The 17974-nt window shown below is 38.8% G+C and overlaps 1 protein-coding gene across 1 annotated transcript; it reads right to left on the reverse strand.

The window, feature by feature from the left end:
• Positions 1-704: 704 nt before the first annotated feature.
• LOC139736989 (neuropilin-1-like) lies at positions 705-12205 on the reverse strand. Its single transcript, XM_071647663.1, has 5 exons — positions 12115-12205; positions 10436-10549; positions 4675-4838; positions 1930-2091; positions 705-908 (listed from the first exon to the last, which is right to left on the reverse strand). Exons 1-5 carry the CDS (start codon positions 12203-12205, stop codon positions 705-707), a joined length of 735 nt encoding a protein of 244 aa, XP_071503764.1.
• Positions 12206-17974: the final 5769 nt, after the last annotated feature.

Below are 17974 nucleotides of genomic sequence, written 5' to 3' on the forward strand. Positions count from 1 at the left end.
GAAATGGGTGAAATGGATTTTGTAATCTTTTATACGTCGACATCAGGGGCCTGTTTCTGAACTTTATCAGTGACAACTGCCACATTTCTATGACAAATTTGCTCTCAGCCAATCAGATGCAAGGATTTCAGTAGCTTTAATTGTCACATCTATGACAACTTGTCACTGATGACAAGTTTTATGAAACTGGCCCCTGGTCATCAATCTCTGGGTCTGGGGAAAAAGAGTGGATTCTGCTCAAAACACTCGTTATTCAGGTAAAAAAATAAGAACCCTAATCACTAGCCCCTGTAAAGAAAATACAGCTTCAGATGCTTTCGATAAAGACCCGTGCATGTGGAGACATGGACGTGGCCCGATTGAATCGAATTTTAATTCTCTGCCCACCGGGGTGCGTTAAATAATAATAATAATAATAATAATAATCATGAATAGCAAGCGCCCGCCAGCGAATACTAGTATGCCAATTGAAGAGTATAGGGCCTACATGAATACGTTCATGGGTAATCATAACGCTTGACAAAATTGATGTCACGTCGAGATTAGTTGGCTATTTTATGTGCTAGAATACAAAACTATCAGTGATAAAGTTATTTTTGCTGAAGGAATCTTTGATTATATCACAACCGGGCCAACCTTCCCATCTCTTGGTATCTCCACGCCACCCGTTTGATCGAATTGCAGGACATTTTTACAGATTAACGCTATGGCACTCCCAATGGTAAACTGAAATACCAATCGGCTTGCTCACTCGAAGTTTCGGAGTTCACACTCGCTGTGTAGAGCTCAAATCGCAGGCCAGGGACATGAAACCATGACACCGCATGGACCTTTACGAAGCGGCAAATGTGTGGTTCAGGAAGGCCGTTGTACACCACCGTCCTCTCATCCGTATTGGCAGAAAAGATCTGATATGAAAACGACATGTCGTTTTGTATCTCAATTACATTTTAAAGCTTTGAAAAAGCCCCAACAACAATCACAATCCAAGTCTGAGCTCTATGTTCATGATGTTGTCCTTTTGTTGTCTGTTTGGGTCAATTTGGTTGGGCTTTAAAACAATAATTATAACGAGACCCGAGAATTTGTCAGGACTGTCATGTCCTCTTATCTGTTCCATCACGGAAAAAAAAAATGTTTTCATCTATGTTATAATTCACATAACCAAGGCATACGATATCAATTCAGGAAGTCGGCATTTCATGAAATGATTCCTGTAACATGCTCTACACGTGTGAAAAATATAAGGGTGATATGGACAGTAATAACTAAGATACAAGGGTAAGTTCGTCTGAAATTAAAACGGTACCCTAATTGCACAGACAAGACATCGTGTGAGCAAGAGTACTTATTCAAAACATAATATGTAAATACGCATCCATCATGGTCAATACATTTGCAAAATACGGGGGGGGGGGCAATACATGTATTATGAATTCTACCATTATACTGGATAAGGGATTTCGGATCTTTGAACTTAATTTGCACAGCTGCGGGTCCGAACGAAAAGGGAATAATTTTATGAAAATTTAATGATCCTTGTAACTTGGTCTATAGGCAGTGATAGCTCAGAATTGATGTGCAAAATATGGGGGTGTAATACGGCATAATGCTAACGAAATTACAGAGTGAAAGATATTATTTGACCTTCGACCCCATTTTGCAGATGGGCAAAAAGTTGTAATTTTTTGTTAAATTATTCTTGCGACATATTATAGTCTTTACACGTGCGAAGTGTATGGATGTGGATTCATTAACATACAGGATGCAACATTTATCTCTTCTTGCTATTGTTGTTTCTCCCTTTAGATTATGTCTGGTTGTGTTCACAAAGTAGTACGAATTGAATACTATTACGATCAGGTGCTTCTTTGCCCTCGATATGAAAAATAAAAAGACAACCGACGGGAAACATAGAGTTATTAAAACCTTGTCCGAGACACCATAGGAGGAGGTTTCTGTCACTATGACGATACTCTCTACCAGCAGTCCGCATCCAACCTTGTACTCTGTCACCCAAATTTGCGGGCGAGAGTGCGAAATGCCTTGCGTTGCTATTCCAACTACGCAGGTCGGATTTTCGAGTTCGACCTGTGTTTAGAGAGGCGGAGACACACCAAGAACCTTGTTGTCAGTTCACAAGAGAAGATACATTATTTACCCATTCATTTATCTTCAGTCAGGTCAGCAGTTTTGCGCTGAAATACTTCAGAAATTTTGTATCCGGAGTGTTATGTGTCTCCCTGTACGTGACCGTTCCATGACTGTTTCTTTTCTATGTCAGCTCACCTCCTTTTGGTATGTACATGGTATGAGGCGAACTCTTAGTGTGTGTGTGTGTGTGTGTGTGTGTGTGTGTGTGTGTGTGTGTTAAACCTCTAACACTTTGATTACTGGTTTTCAATTTCTTTATAATTTGCCATCATCATTACTTGAGTAAACTTCCCTAGAGGAATTATCATCGCGATCGTCCTTTCCTAGGCAAAAGGTCGCGAGGGCGACTGGTCTAAAGGCCGTGTCACACCAGCCTTGCGTGCGACTTGCAAAGAACAATTAATTTGGACTACCCGGAGGTCCCCGTAGATGATCCGCACATGTCAGTACCTAGCATGTATCTCAAAAGTAGTCGCCCGGAGGTGCGCACGCATATTTTTTTACCCGCAACCGTGTTTAGGCCCTGTCACACCTTTCCGGGCAAGCTACTCGGGCTTGTTACGTGTAGGGATTTTCTAGCATACCGGACGTCAGTAGGAGACCCTTAGCGGCAGTACTTCCCAGGCAATTCCCACGCAGGTACTTCGCAGTCCCGTATGCAGCCAAGATCATGAAATTCTGTGAGATTTCAGCCATTGCATTAGAGGAATTCCTTCACTGAGTTGTCAGCCCCCACGCGACTGGTACAAAGGTCACACAGTATGACTCGCAAGTCTAACGTGTCCAGCAAGTAAGACACATGAGCTGACTCGCACAAGTCCTTTTCCGCCCTCAGGAATGTTGTTCACTATCAAATGGACCAGTCACTATGAACATACAAAGTACTAATTCAATTTTCATTCGCACAAATCCTCTTTCTTGCTACATGTGCATGCTAGTAGGTTTTTGTGTTCACTATTAAATGGACCAGTCACTATGAACATACAAAGTACTAATTCAATTTTCATTCACACTTATTTATATCCGCAGTTGGTCCGCACTTGACAGTATCTAGCGCGTAGTTGCCCGGAGGTGCTCACGCAAGTCCGATTTAACCGCAGCCAAGTTTTGAGCATGACCAAAACTTTTTTTCCGGGTGAGTCGCGTATGTAGCCAAGATAATGAAATTCTGTGAGATTTCAGCCATTCCATTAGAGGAATTCTTTCACTGAGTTTTCAGCCCCCACGCGACTGGTACAAAGGTCACACAGTATACTCGCAAGTATATAACGCGTCCAGCAAGTAAGACACATGCGCTGACTCGCACAAATCCTTATCCGCCCTCAGGAATGTCCGGTATGCTAGAAAATCCCTACTCGTAACAAGCCCGAGTAGCTTGCCCGGAAAGGTGTGACAGGGCCTAAACACGGTTGCGGGTAAAAAAATATGCGTGCGCACCTCCGGGCGACTACTTTTGAGATACATGCTAGGTACTGTCATGTGCGGATCATCTACGGGGACATCCGGGTAGTCAAAATTGTTCTTTGCAAGTCGCACGCAAGGCTGGTGTGACACGGCCTTTACATCTGCCATATCGCATTGCTGTATACGTCCCACAACAGGTATACCATTCTCGACAATAAGCATGATAAGTGAGGGCACAGTTTCGCATGACTGACCCAAAATAAAGATGGCATGTTCAAAAGTTTGGCACAACCACAAATGTGTTGAGTATTTGCATGCCTTGAATGAGGTTCTTCAAACTTTCACTGATGTGTTCTACCAAGGTTGCTGCTTTCACTCAATCCACATTGCTCTTTGGGTTTACGTTCCCTTTAAGTTACGATCCCCAAATTAATAATTTCTTCTTTTTGCATACATTCCTTGAACGAAGTTTTACTTGGATGGCTAAAGAACTATCAGAGAGCAAAATTTCGGGAATTTGAGCAGTTGCATTTACACCTTTCCGGTTGACCTTCAGGCCTACAGCTCTCCGCTCTTTTTTGTTTATTCAATCTAAACATACCATAAAAATTTGCCTGGAGATCGGATCTTCCGTTCTATTATCATATATTAAGCTAATTTCATGCCCTATCAGCTTTATGGCCCATACGAACTTTGAATAATGACCTGATGATCCGAAAATTGAATCGTTTCTTTTTAAAAGAGACTTTTCACACGCGTGTTGTTGAGTACCGAATACGTCGACCCACGCTGAGTCTACGACGTCACATGTAACAATCCGCAGCGCGACAAAACATAACAAAATAATGCAATACACGGATTACACGCTAGTGTACGCCATCGATTTTGCAGTGATTTTCTGTGATTAGCTCTAAGTGTAATTTGTGTTTTTTTTTTTTTTTTTTTTTGTATCTCATACAGGCAGTGCCAGGAAAGCAAAATCTGGAAGTTGGATATGCTTATCAATGGTCTTATTGGTCTTTCGGATATTATTGTTGCGGGTTCTTCGTAATTTCATTGTTTTGGATGATCGATACGATGACAAGTCCGATGCATCATTATTTGGTATACACTTACCTGGATCCAGTTACCGCTCAGGCCTTCTGGAATCCATCCTCCATGAAATTTTAGTCGCGCTTTCTGGGGTGCGAAATTGGACAGAAGCATGCTGGACGCTGTAATGCTTGAATCCGGGATGATATAATTTTCCATCCCAAGCGCTTCTGCGAACGCGGGAATTTCTGGCAGTAAAAGTAGAAAAAATGAGAATTTATCATAATGGTAAAAATAGACAGCAACAACAAAGACACGATTACTTTACCAACGAAAAACCTTGGTATGTATAGGAATAAATGAACTAAAAAAGAATCCAGAAATTTGCGCTACTCATTATACAAGTACAATTACATCAACATACAAAGCTCGACATTAGCAGCATCCCGGGCCACCAGCAATAAAGGTGGGGGGGGGGGGGGGAGGGGGGAAGAGTAAAATACCTTAGTTTTATCTGCCAATTATCTGTCTATACAATATCTATATACTTGATTTATTATAATATGATATGTATATATATATATATGTAGATATGATATATATCATTATGTGTGTGTGTATGTGTGTGTGCGTCGTGTATTTAAAAGTCATAACTCTTTTTTTTTAATTCCTGATACTTGCATATTGAAAAGGTGAGGACGGAAAGATTTGTGGGAATATTTTCCAAAAGGGATGAAGGAACAAAAAAAGCAAGTGTTTTGGCAGGCAAAGGCAGACTTTGGTCGTAATATTTCACAAACGGATTTTCTGACATGAGAAATAAAGAAAAAAGAAAAACGACGCCACAATTTTATTCAAGTTCTAATTACTCTCTTCACAAAATTTCCATTAAAAAAGCCCAACAAAATCGTAATGGAACGAACATACTCATTAAAGGTTGACCGCACGTGATCTGTCATTGTCCTTTATAAAATAATTATGTCAAGACATGGTTTGCTGCGAATTGCTTTAAAAAACAAAAAAAAAAAACAATGAAAAACAAAACAAAACTGTAATAGCGATGTTGTTTGCCACCCGGCAGTTTAACATTTGACAGATTGGGGTCATAACTTTTACCAACATAAAATACGATATATACTGTTTCAACTTTGCACATCAAGCAAGCCCAACATTTAGAGTAAACAACATTAACAATAACAATATCCGATGGCCGTGTTTATATCACGTATATAGGCCAGGTTAAGTGAAAACATCTAAACACCGAATGGGGATGGTTGTGCTAAAATGTGCTAAAGGGATCGTATAATTTTGGTTGAGACTTAACTTCAGGTTTTTATCAGTTTTTGGTGAGATAGTGAGAAACCTCTTATGAATGTTAAAGAACATGTAATTCCAAGAGGTATTCAATGTTTATTTGTCGAAAATTGGTTTTGAAATGGCCGAGATATCCACAACAGAGTGATCCTATAATAAAGTGTGGGAGCCACATTTTATTACGATCGTTTGTTTTTACTTTGTTTTTTAGGATGTTTTAGCTATTCCAAACCCGATTTTTATCAAATAAACTTTGAATTCCTCTTAAAATGGTATGTTCTGTGTTATTTCATAAGTGTTTTCTTGGTATCTCGCAAAAAAGTAAAAGCCCAATTTTCATCTCCACCAATACTGTACCATCCCTTTAACCACCTATCTTTATCGAACATAATTATACACACAAGTACAGTCTACCGCACACACATGAATACACACACAAGCGTGCACACACACAATAAAAAACTTAAGCAAAATGATAATTAAACCAACATGTATGACGCATCTGTAGCTTCAGGCCAATTCTATGTGCTAATATCATTCAAATTCCTTGAGAACGACGGGAGTAACTTTCTCCACAAGGTTTTACAAGGTTAATGACAGATGCAATATCCAACAACAACGAAAATGGCATCGTTCCCTACAAACGCCATGTCAACCATATCTAAAGTCACTTTTTCTCTGACCCCCAACAAGAGATTATGAACCTCTGAGTAAAGAGAAGGGTTCTAGACTTATAGTTATAAAAATTAATGCAGAGAAGTTTCCTGTAAAAAGGCATGTAAGTATGTACACTCAGCAAAAAGAGAAAGTAAACACTTTTTCAAGTTCATATTTTTCATAGAATGATTTGGAGAAAATCTATGCATGATATACACCATATTAAAGACAATTTAATTGGCTATCAACCTATAATGTCAATGAAAATTGAAACTTTACGCATGAGTGAACATATTCGTTTTTGTCCTTCAAGGCACAAAAGTAAAAATTGCTAGAATTGACATGTTAGTTTCATTTGCAGATACCTTTCAAGATGACAATGATAACAAAAGACATGAATGAAATAGTAAAGATAAGTTTTCCTTCTCTTTCTCTCTTCATAACCTCAAGCGAAAATAAAGTGGGATATTATAATTACATATTATGTGTGTAGGATTTAATCATCATTTAACATATTGCAATACATAATTTGATTTTCATAATATGTACAAATATAAACATCGGTTTATTTACATACATTTATGTTACTTATTTGTTTATTTATTTATTTATAATCATATTAGTCCTGTTTTCACACGGTGGCTCCATCAGTTAGTTGAACACAGTTGTTGGTGGAGGCCCTGCACAGTATGGACAATACACACATGTATACTAGTCATACATATCAAAACACCATGATATCAACCAAAACGATTATAGAACATGTAACTTAAACAAGGCACACACATCATGTATAATGAAACAATCTATATAGTGATAAAGAATATATATCTTCAAACTGTGTGAATAAATAATTTAGGATTTCTGATGTCTGATATTATCACGCTACCTCCCTCCTCTAAGAAAAAAAAAAATCATGGTAACTATTCTCGAGCAAAATAAATGATCTCCAGAATTGTGTGGAAAGGACTTTTTGATGAAGCATGATGTGATATACTTTGGTAAGCTGTTCCATTCAACAGCTCCCTCGTATGACAACGCTTGTTTTCCAGGCTTTGTTTTGGCGCTAAGTACCACTAGCCCCTCCGAAAATGTCATCCAGACATGCCAGATCGAGGAACTTTGAGGCACAAACTGAAAGCGCAAATGAGCAATTCAAACGATTTAAATGTTAATCAGAACAGGTTTAATGTTATGAAAATAAGAACGAAGATTCAACCTCAGTGGGCATGGCTTCATGGTCTTCATAAAATTGATAATACGAGGTACACTTGCTAAAATATGAATAGTAAAGAAAACATCAGAAAACTGAATCATCCTCAATCTAATTCAGTGTTTGATTGAAGGAAAAACAAGACTGTACCCGTAAACGGTAGGTCTCGTGGGCTTCCTTTGCCTAGTATCAGTCTCGTTAGCCTTCTTTGGCGTGCTGTCGGTCTCGTGAGCCTTATGTGCGTAGTGTCGGTGTCGTGTGCTTTCTTTGCCTAGTGTCGGTGTCATGGGCTTTCTTTGCCTAGTGTCAGTCTCGTGAGCCTTCATTGGGGGTACTGTCGGTCTCGTGAGCCTTCTTTACATAGTGTCGGTCTCGTGGGCTTTGCGCAGTGTTGGTGTCGTGGGATTTCTTTGCCTAGTGTCAGTCTCGTGAGCCACCCCCTTTATTTTGGCATATTGTCGGTTTCGTGAGCCTTCTTTGTGTAGTGCCGGTCTCGTCGGTTTTCTTTGCCTAGTATCGGTCTCATGAGCTTTCTTTGCCCAGTGTCGGTATCGTGGGCTTTCTTTGCCTAGTGTCGGTTTTGCGTACTGTCGTTCAGTACAGTATAGTAATGTGCACGTGTGCTCTGATACAGTCATGTAGGCCCTATTATCTACGGAGGTGTTTGAATTAGGCCTATCGTTTTTCCTGAAAGTATTTTCACCACGCAAACGCATTTTATTTCTCTTTTCTTAAGGATTTTTCAAAAAGAAATAAAGAAAGTGCAAATCATGAAATTAGCCACAAGTTTATTACTAGAGTATTACTATTACGATACCGTTCAACCCAACCCACAGAACAGTGACGACTGTAGGCCTACACACAGGATACCACACACAGTCCTGTATACACGTTGCACGGAAGTTCACGGAAGGTCTGGAGTAAACAGACTTTGTGTGTGGCGCAGCGCTGGTCACCTGAATTGGCGCAGCGCTGGTCATCTGAATTAGCGCTGGTCACATTACGCCCCCGGGTGAAATTCACCCCGAGAGCGTCTGAACAGACACCTTCTCTTGTCGATCGCAGGGTAAGATTTCTCCGGAGGCTCTCCAGAGGCTTTTCACCGTATTACGTCTTGACAGACACAATCTTTTCTGGGGAAACAATCTTCGCCGGAGGCTACCCTGAGGCAACCGTGCGTTTTGTGACATGTTAAGACAGGGCTTTAGTCTAAAGCCGCCGCAAGCAGTACACGACGTGATGCCGTACGACCTTCCGATCATGAGACCAGGGCCCCATTTCATGAAATCTTGCTACGATAGCAACTCTTGCTTGAAGGACAATTGTCATGGTAACAACAAGCATCAAGCTTTCTGATTGGCTATTGCAATGGAAAGTTGACATTCCAGCAAGGGTTGCCATCCTAGCATCTGTTATGAAACGGGGCCCAGGTCATGCTACCTGGCAACACACACATTGCGAACAGGTGGGCATTTCATGAAGCATTTTGTCCGACAAAATTGTCAGACAAATTTGCTCTCAGCCAATCACAAGCAAGGATTTCAGTAGCTTGTAACAGTTTGTCAGAAAAATATCCGATTAAAATGCTTAATGAAATACCCCCTGACATCTGGACCTGCAACCTGCGCATGCGCTTTTTACCTGTCTCGTATATAGAAACCGCATGAAAATGGCGGCAGAAACGAATTTGTTACATTAGGTTTGCTGCAATTTATGTTGCTCCAAAGGCAACGTCAACAACAAACGACGTCGACGTCGCACCAGGTAGGTGAAACGACGCGAGATCGATCTTGCTACGCGATTTTGCGCATGCGCAGAACATTAGTTTTCTCAACATCGGCGTCGCGAAAATCTAAATTCCCTTGTAGCAACGCCAAGGTTATATTGTGGGTGTCGTGGGCAAATTTCGGGTAATTCTTGGTATCGCCAATGAGCAGAAAACTTTTGCGCGCACTGAAAAGCCCTGTCACAGATCGATGCAATGCACTGTGGGATTCCATGGTGCCATTGTCGCTTTCGGTTGTCTCGCGTGCGTCGCAGTTCCCATGCGATTGAATGGAGTTAGTCCGATATTTTCCGTTGTTAATCCTTTTGTTTGTTAGGTTTTTTTGGCTATAATTCTGCTTTAGAAGGGTTTCAAGTTTTTAAATGTACTGGTTTGTAGTGGCTAGAGTCATGGTTTATAACTGCAAGGCTTCAATAAATGTGCTGGTCTCATAATGGAAAGCGAAGAAATCTTCTGAAAAAATGTACCCCTGAATAAAGACAGAAGGTGACCTGAGTACATAAAGCCCAAACTGGGACAAGCTTGTCCCCTGAGCTAACCCATTATGCAACTAAAATGCTGCTCTGCACACAGCATCTAGGAATTGGCGATACCGAGAATAGTGTGGTATAATAAAAGCTGGACACCCTGCGTCAGATGTAGCTGAAGGAACTTGACGTCACACGCAGAGTCACACATTCGATATCTCGACTGAGCCGCCGCGTCGCATCTATCTGCGAAGGCGCTTATTTAAATACGGCACAAAAACATTGGTTGCTTTCTACTCATCGCGTCGCCTTGTGAAAGCTCCCTCTAAACCCACAGGCCGATCACTCAAAAACTAATGCACGTAAGTGCTCTTTATTAGTCGGAAAGGAGTAAACACAATATCGTACCCTGGCTTCCTTCACCAGTCCAGTCACCAGTAATCGCATCCAGGGGACTACAAGGACTGGATGTTGTAGACAACGAGGGGGTGGCATTAGATGGAGCGGAGGGTGATGCTGGACCTAGGTTGAGTGACGAGAGGAGCAGGAGGACGAATAAACAAAAATGTACATTTATATTTAGATCCGGTTGCTATGATGTAACAATCACTTTGACAAATCAGTATTGGACTAGATGTGAAACTAACGCCGAAAGCAATTCAAAGCAGAACGTGAAGAAAAAAATATTCAAGCAAAGAGATGAATAATGAGATAAGGAAAGGGAGAAAGTACATGATTGTCCCTGCTGGAAGGGAAGCAGCGCTCCACAGTGTGTTCACAATGTGTTCACATAGTTGATTCTGTGAAAGCCCTAAAATTTAACAGTGTGAGATAAATTCACACTGTGGTGTTGATTTTCACAGGGGATTCACGCGGTAATGTTCTGTTTCACACTGTGAATTGATGATTGACAGTGTGTTCACCATGTAAAACGCCCGTAGACAGTGTGAAGAGATTTCACATTGCGTTCACAATGTGTTCACACTGTGTTTTACATTGTGTTTCACACTGTAGGACGCTGTGTTCTTTCCAGTTATAGGGATGCAGATATACGCCGCCACAGAAGTCAGATTAAAATCACCAAACACATTACGTTTTCCGATGTGGATATTTCTAAATACCTCAGTCTCTATTTAAGCTCCCTATGATTATAAACTTCTTTCACTTCGCTGCTAGAGGTTACCATACAAAAGCGGTTAGAAAGCAACGGACTCTATACATTAAACAGAGCTTCGGGAATTATTTTCTGGATATTTAAACGCAGTAACATGCGCATTGCGTACAGGAAATTTGAGTTTCCAGCACGGCACTTCCTTTTTTTTTATAACTTCATCTTATTCTGACTTTTTTATAGCTATACAGAGCCCCTTTTAAAGATATCTTAATCAAAATGGTGCTCATAAAATGTGGGACCCTCCTTTTATCATTCCATGATAACTTTGATTTACTTTGTTTTGGGGTCCTTTAAAAACTAATTTTCGTCAAAAATTAAAAAAAAAAAAAAAAACTTTCGATTCCTTTTAGAATGATATACTCTGATATTTTTTTTTTTGAAAGTGCAAAGTCGCATGACTTCATTTATGTGAGCAGTAGCTCTTATCCTCTAACGGTTTGGTGGTAGATTTTGATATGATATTTGATCAGACACTTTTGGGGGCTATCGGGAATGTGCCCTCCGTTTTCGATTCAATGGCGGCATTCAATATCGGATGCCATCTGGGCTGTATGAATTAAGGTTAAAGGTCAACAAAATGCATTCTGTATCTTGTGTAATACTAACCTTATCGCCCCATAGTTTGCACAGATATATAACTTGGACATGGGTTATTTCGTTTATTTCTTGATCAGACGTCATCTTGGCTATATGAAGTATAGGGTCAATGATTGTTTTAGCCTCTATCTTGATCGATGCATTGTCTATCGCCGCCGATCTTACAAATATCACTTTTCTCGTCCAAGTGACGAAATAAAATGTTGTACTTATGGTTCTTCCAGCTCGGAAGATTTTTTTTTTTCGAAACGCGGTGATAAACAAACGAGTTCTGTGCAATGAGATCTAGAATAAACACAGAAAGATATTAACTTACCGGTCTCGCAATGAGGCCCTGTGTAACCTGGTTGGCAATGACACGTGTAGTTAAACATTGTCTCCTCGCAGTATCCGTTCTTACACGGCATGGATAGGCAGTCTGGGTCAATTGAAACACACCCATGGCCACGGGTACATCCAAGCAGAGAAAAAAAAAATAGTTCGTTACGACATCAGATCATTCAAGCTAGACATAATATACATTCCTCTTTATGATATCTCATTTATCAGCCCTGCCAGACTTCTGGCTCTTATTAACTAGCTTTTGACATTTACCAGCCAGACGTTAATCCCGTAAGTGGGTGGCGTATCCACTTTCTTTGTAAGCAGAGGGTGAAAGATAACAATAAAATGATAAAAAAAATAACGTTACACGACGCATAAGCTTAGCATACAGTCTTACAAATTAATTCAAAGTACATACATACACTATGAACATGACAGTATTCGATGTATGAGACGTATAGCGTAATATCAAAAAAAAAAGTTCACAAGAAAATCGTGAAAATAACATTGGTAAATCATCTAAATGATGATTGATTATCTATTCAGCATGTTCACTTTATCCAGCTTGCAGAAACCATGATCATATGATTGGGCCCATATTGTTGTTTGGTGAAACAGCTGAAAATGTGAGAGTCACTACTTTCTTATCTTTTCTGTTGTTCGATCTTGATCATGGCAGGTGATGTTTCCCCTTTACGAGACCTGATCAGACTTATGTCTGAGAGTGAGCTCTTTTTACCCGGACGCCGACAGACGCGATAGCCATGCTCTCTGTCTCCCCGGCAGTTTCCCGGCCGAACTTGATGTCGAGTCAGCTTTGGTATAAGCTGCACGTCTATCCCGTTGATCTCTGCTACACGACATCGCCGGTTCATAGGGAGGGTGTAATTCAGGTTGTAGCTGGCTCCACACCGAGTTCTGGCTGCTATACGTTGTTTGCCCCAGGCGAGAAGCAAAGATGTATATAGAATGGAGATTTGACATTGGAAAGGATATAATATGCGTGCTAAAGTTTCAAAACTTGCCTTTATATATATAGAGTATACCGTTTGTATCTGATCTGGTTTTTTTTTAGGTATATTATCACAGTCACACTATCAAAAAATGTAGGTGTTATGTTAAAGATAAAGGAGTATTTTCATAAGCATATTTTGCATTCATTGTATTTTATTGCCTTATGCAGGTCATTGAACTCTGGCATAGGGAAGCTGCACTAAATCAAGACTTGAAATTCCCGACTATTGATAAAGGCAAGAGCCACGCGGATAATTAATTTCAACATTTCTGGAACACACTATGATACCTTATGCAGGGCTCGACACTAACGGTGGCCCGGTGGCCCGGGGCCACCAAAAACGCACGTCGGGCCACCCAAATTTCAGAAATGAAGATTTTGGTGGCCCGATTGGGCCACCAAAAAGTCGGATGTTTGCCTTTACTTTTGGAAATGGACAGCGGTAACAATCGGCTCCGTAAAATGCTAAAATAAATGTCAGATGTTTGCTTTTAATTTTGGAAATGAATAACGGTAATATTCGACTCCGTATGATACTAAAATAAATGTCGAATGTTTGCTTATACTTTTGGAAATGGATAACGATAAGATTCAGCTCCGTACGGTGCTAAAATTAATGTCAGATATTTGATTTTTGGATAACATTTGGCTCCGGAAGATGCTGAAATAAATGTTGAGTGTTTGCTTTGACGTTCGGATATGAATACTAATAATATTCAACTCTGTACGATGATAAAATAAATGCCGGATGTTTGCTTTTACATTCGAAAGTAAATAGCAATAACATTCAGCACCGGAAGATGCTAAATTAAGTGTCGAATGATCCCTTTGATGTTCGGAAATGAATAACAATAATATTCAACTCAATACGATGATAAAATGAATGTCTGATGTTTGCTTTTATGTTCGAATGTAAATAGCAACAACATTCATCTTCGGAAGATGCTAAAATAAATGTCGGATATTTGCTTTGACGTTCGGAAATGAATAACAATAATATACCACTCCGTACGATAATAAAATAAATGCCGGATGTTCGCTTTCACGTTCGAAAGTAAATAGCAATAACATTCAACTCCGGAAGATGCTAAAATAAATGTCGAATGATCCCTTTGACGTTCGGAAATGAATAACAATGATATTTAACCCCGTACGATGATTAAATAAATGTCGGATGTTTGCTTTTACTTTCGAAAGTAAATAGCAATAACATTCGGCTCCGGAAGATACTAAAATAAATGTCAGATGATTGCTTTTACGTTCGGAAGTGAATAGCAGTAATATTCTGCTCCATACGATGCTAAAATTAATGTCAGATATTTGCTATTACACGTGTACATTTCGAAATGAATAACAGTAACATTCAGCTGCGTTTGATGGTAAAGTAAATGTCTGATGTCTGCCTTGACGTTCAAAAATGAGGAACAGTAACATTCGGCTCCTTACGATGCTAAAATAATTGTCAGATGATTCATTTTACTTTCAGAAGTGGACAGCAATAACATTTGGCTCCGTACGATAATAAAATAAATGTCGGATGTTTGCTTTTAAATTTGGAAATAAATAACGGTAATATTCTGCTCCGTACGATGCTAAGATGAATATCAGATTGTTGGTTTTATATTTGGAAATGATTAACGGTATCGATCGGCTCAGTTAGATGCTAAAATAAATAGCGGATGTTTGCTTTCACGTTCAGAAATGAATAAGGATAACATTCAGCTCCGTAAGATGCTAAATGAATGTCAGTTGTTTGCTTTTACGTTTGAAAATGATTAATGGTAACATTCGGCTCTGTAAGGTGTTAAAATACTAGTAAATGTTGGATGATTGCTTTTACAATCAGAAATGAATAACGGTAACTTTCGGCTCTTTACAATGCCAAAACAAATAAATGTCGGATGTTTACAAATGTCTGCAAATGCTCCCACTTTATCATTTGAAACGTAAGTTTTGACCACCTAAACAGGCATCAACTTTTATAATAATCTAAAAGCCTATTTGCTAAATCTTAGAACTCAGAATATAATGGTGAGATGATTGAATTTTCTATTCATTTATTTTAGACATGGGTACATGTATCATTTCAGTAATACTTGATATTTATTTGTCTATATTTAGTAGGACCGATTTAGTTTTTCTTATGTTTTTCTTGATTTTTTTCGGGCCACCAGATTTTACTTTCGGGCCATTAAAAAATAAAGATCAATGATTTTGGTGGCCCGATTGGGCCACCAAAAATAAAAGTTAGTGTGGAGCCCTGCCTTATGTTTCTTCCAGCAGAGCCCTCTAGATCAAGGATTTGTATCTCTTCAATATTGGATCATTTATGTATTAGTTAGATACAGGTAATCTCCTAGCCGTGTTTTCATCGATGTTCGTTAGAAATAGTAAAGTCTATATTCTTACTCTACGAGACAAAAACAATTCTTTTCATCTTTCTCCTGTACGTACTGTAGCTGCTCTAAAAAACAATATAACTACCATAGGACCAAAATTCTGGAATGACCTGGATAGTGAAATAATTGACTCCCAATCTCTTAATTAATTTAGGTTTAAACTCTATTCGTCTTTCTAAATTTATATCTATAGCGTTCTTCCTGGGCGTTCTTCGACATTTGTATTTCCCTACTTCATGATTTGTCATTCCTTTCAATTTTTGAATACTTTTTAGTAAATCTCAAATCAGTATCTGGGAATATATGTCCTACAACATTACAAGCAATGCTTCTGTGTAGATTCCTCATGTTTCAAAAGTTATGTCTAATTGTATTATTTGCTATATTCGACAATTTACTTATTCTATTTCCTGTTGGGTTTACGGTGTAGTTGTTACAACGTGGAATAAGGAACAATGGAAACACACAAACAAACAAATAGCATCTATTGATATAATGTATCCGCTATAGTCTGATGTGATCGTGACACAACGTACCATCAACGGAGTTCAGATGGTATTCTTATTTTGTATAACATGATTAAAAAAATAATAAAGACTACATTAGCATGTAGGTCCTACGTAACATAGAGAGTAAGTTGACCGGGCACCTCAAAATCGCTACGTGTGGCGTTTTCTTGGTGTTCTTTTTTCTTTCCTATTTTTTTTTTTTCAAAGACGCAGCAGGGGCGGATCCAGGGAGGACCGAACACTCACATTGATTCAAAGACGCAGTATTCTGCATCTTCTCGGCGTGATTCTCGTATTGCAAGAACATGTTACAGCAAACACATTTTGTTAGACAGGAAAGCCCCATATTCAATGTATCCATAATAGAAGGCATAAGGTAGAAATCATGGCGAAATTATAAGGGCAATAATGAAGTAGTCCTCAACAAAATCTTCGTTAGCGTTAAAAGAAGGATGGAAAATCAAGAAAGCACTTTCAGTGAAAAAAAATACCAAACTTAATAATGAGATAATGATGACTGCCATTATTTTGCCAAGAATGTCACATTACGTAAGATTTACATATACCCTATTTATCGAAATATTGTTCTATGTTGAAAAAAAAACAATATTATTCTATATCTCCAGTTACTGATTCAAACAGACAAACAATTAATTTCCGGCTTTGCTTGTCATCAACAACTTTGGTAAAACAAGTATATGTAAAGATTAATTCTAGCTTGGAACTGTAGTGCTATTCATTCTAGACAACATAGTTTTGTTTATACATATATATACAAATCAAAAGTAATAGTATGTGAAGAGATGACATCAGTGTCAATACTAGTACGTTATTGTGCTCATAATGTGATAAAAATTGATTGTTAAAAGCATGACATTCAAAATCTAAAAATCTGAGCAATGCCTAGATAGTTAAAATATATATATTTTTTTCTGAGATACTGTAGATCGAGACTCGTAATAAAGAGTAAAAAAAAAGTATTGAATCTTTCGCGTAGATTGAATTCTAAGACAAAAGGATGCTATTTAAGGAACAACATATTTTAACATGAAAATGAGAAAAATACTCAACCTTGGTGTATAATGCACATTTTAAATGAGAAGGGGGCAGATTCAAGAAGGTTTTACTCATTGTGTACGTAGTTTAACTTGTTGTTATGGTGACAATACAAACTTGAATACGTCAGATACCATAAAAGTTAATACTGTTTCCTTCGTTTTTTATTTAAGAAAGAATAAGCACTTTTCTCATAAACTATTTGTTGTATTACAATATTGCTTTGTAACTACTAATATTGATAATATTGACAATAAAAATAACTAGGGGCGATCTGGTATAGTGGGTAAGAATGTTAAGAGTCCCAATTGGAAGATCCCAGTTCGAATCCCATCCAGATCATATACTTCCTTAGAAAAGATGTTTTTACCCACCACGTCCCTCTCGACCCAGGTATATAAATGGGTATCTGGCAACGGTGGAAAATTGCCGCCTTCGGGCGCCTGGTAGAGCAGTGCCAACACTGAAGAGGCTACCCTGGATTAAGGTAACCTCATTATCATATTCTTATTATCTTATTATCAAGACGATAAAGGCTCTATAAGCTGGATCATGACTACGCGAAGCTGAACATCACGACACCTCATTTTGATTACACATCTCTAGGCCAGTAATTAACGAAAAACACTGTATTTTTAATTGTTTTTGCAGCGTGGATGGCGTTGTCACAGTAACAGGGCTGGGTGTCTTTTCACACAACTAGTTCAGGGGAAAGCAAAGTGTATGATATAAGGTTGAAGCTGACCCGGGAGCCTCGGAAGTTATGGAATACGTACTATGAATTAAGTCATCCAAAAAAAAAAAAAAAAAAAGCTCACGCATACACACACACACACACACACACACACACACAGACTCCAGGTTTATACTGTA

Source organism: Diadema antillarum, unplaced genomic scaffold (genome assembly GCF_040938485.1).
Source record: "Diadema antillarum isolate AM-2024a unplaced genomic scaffold, OU_Dant_1.0 seq00000675_RagTag, whole genome shotgun sequence".
NCBI lineage: Eukaryota > Metazoa > Echinodermata > Echinoidea > Diadematoida > Diadematidae > Diadema > Diadema antillarum.

Bases quoted from the DNA above. Each gene is read 5' to 3' on its own strand.
- LOC139736989 (XM_071647663.1), bottom strand. From the start codon at position 12,205: ATGCCGTGTAAGAACGGATACTGCGAGGAGACAATGTTTAACTACACG. The intron at 10,550-12,114 runs GTAAGTTAATAT...CACTCAACCTAG, and splicing joins AGGGCCTCATTGCGAGACCG to GTCCAGCATCACCCTCCGCT. The intron at 4,839-10,435 runs GTACGATATTGT...TTTTACTGCCAG, and splicing joins GACTGGTGAAGGAAGCCAGG to AAATTCCCGCGTTCGCAGAA.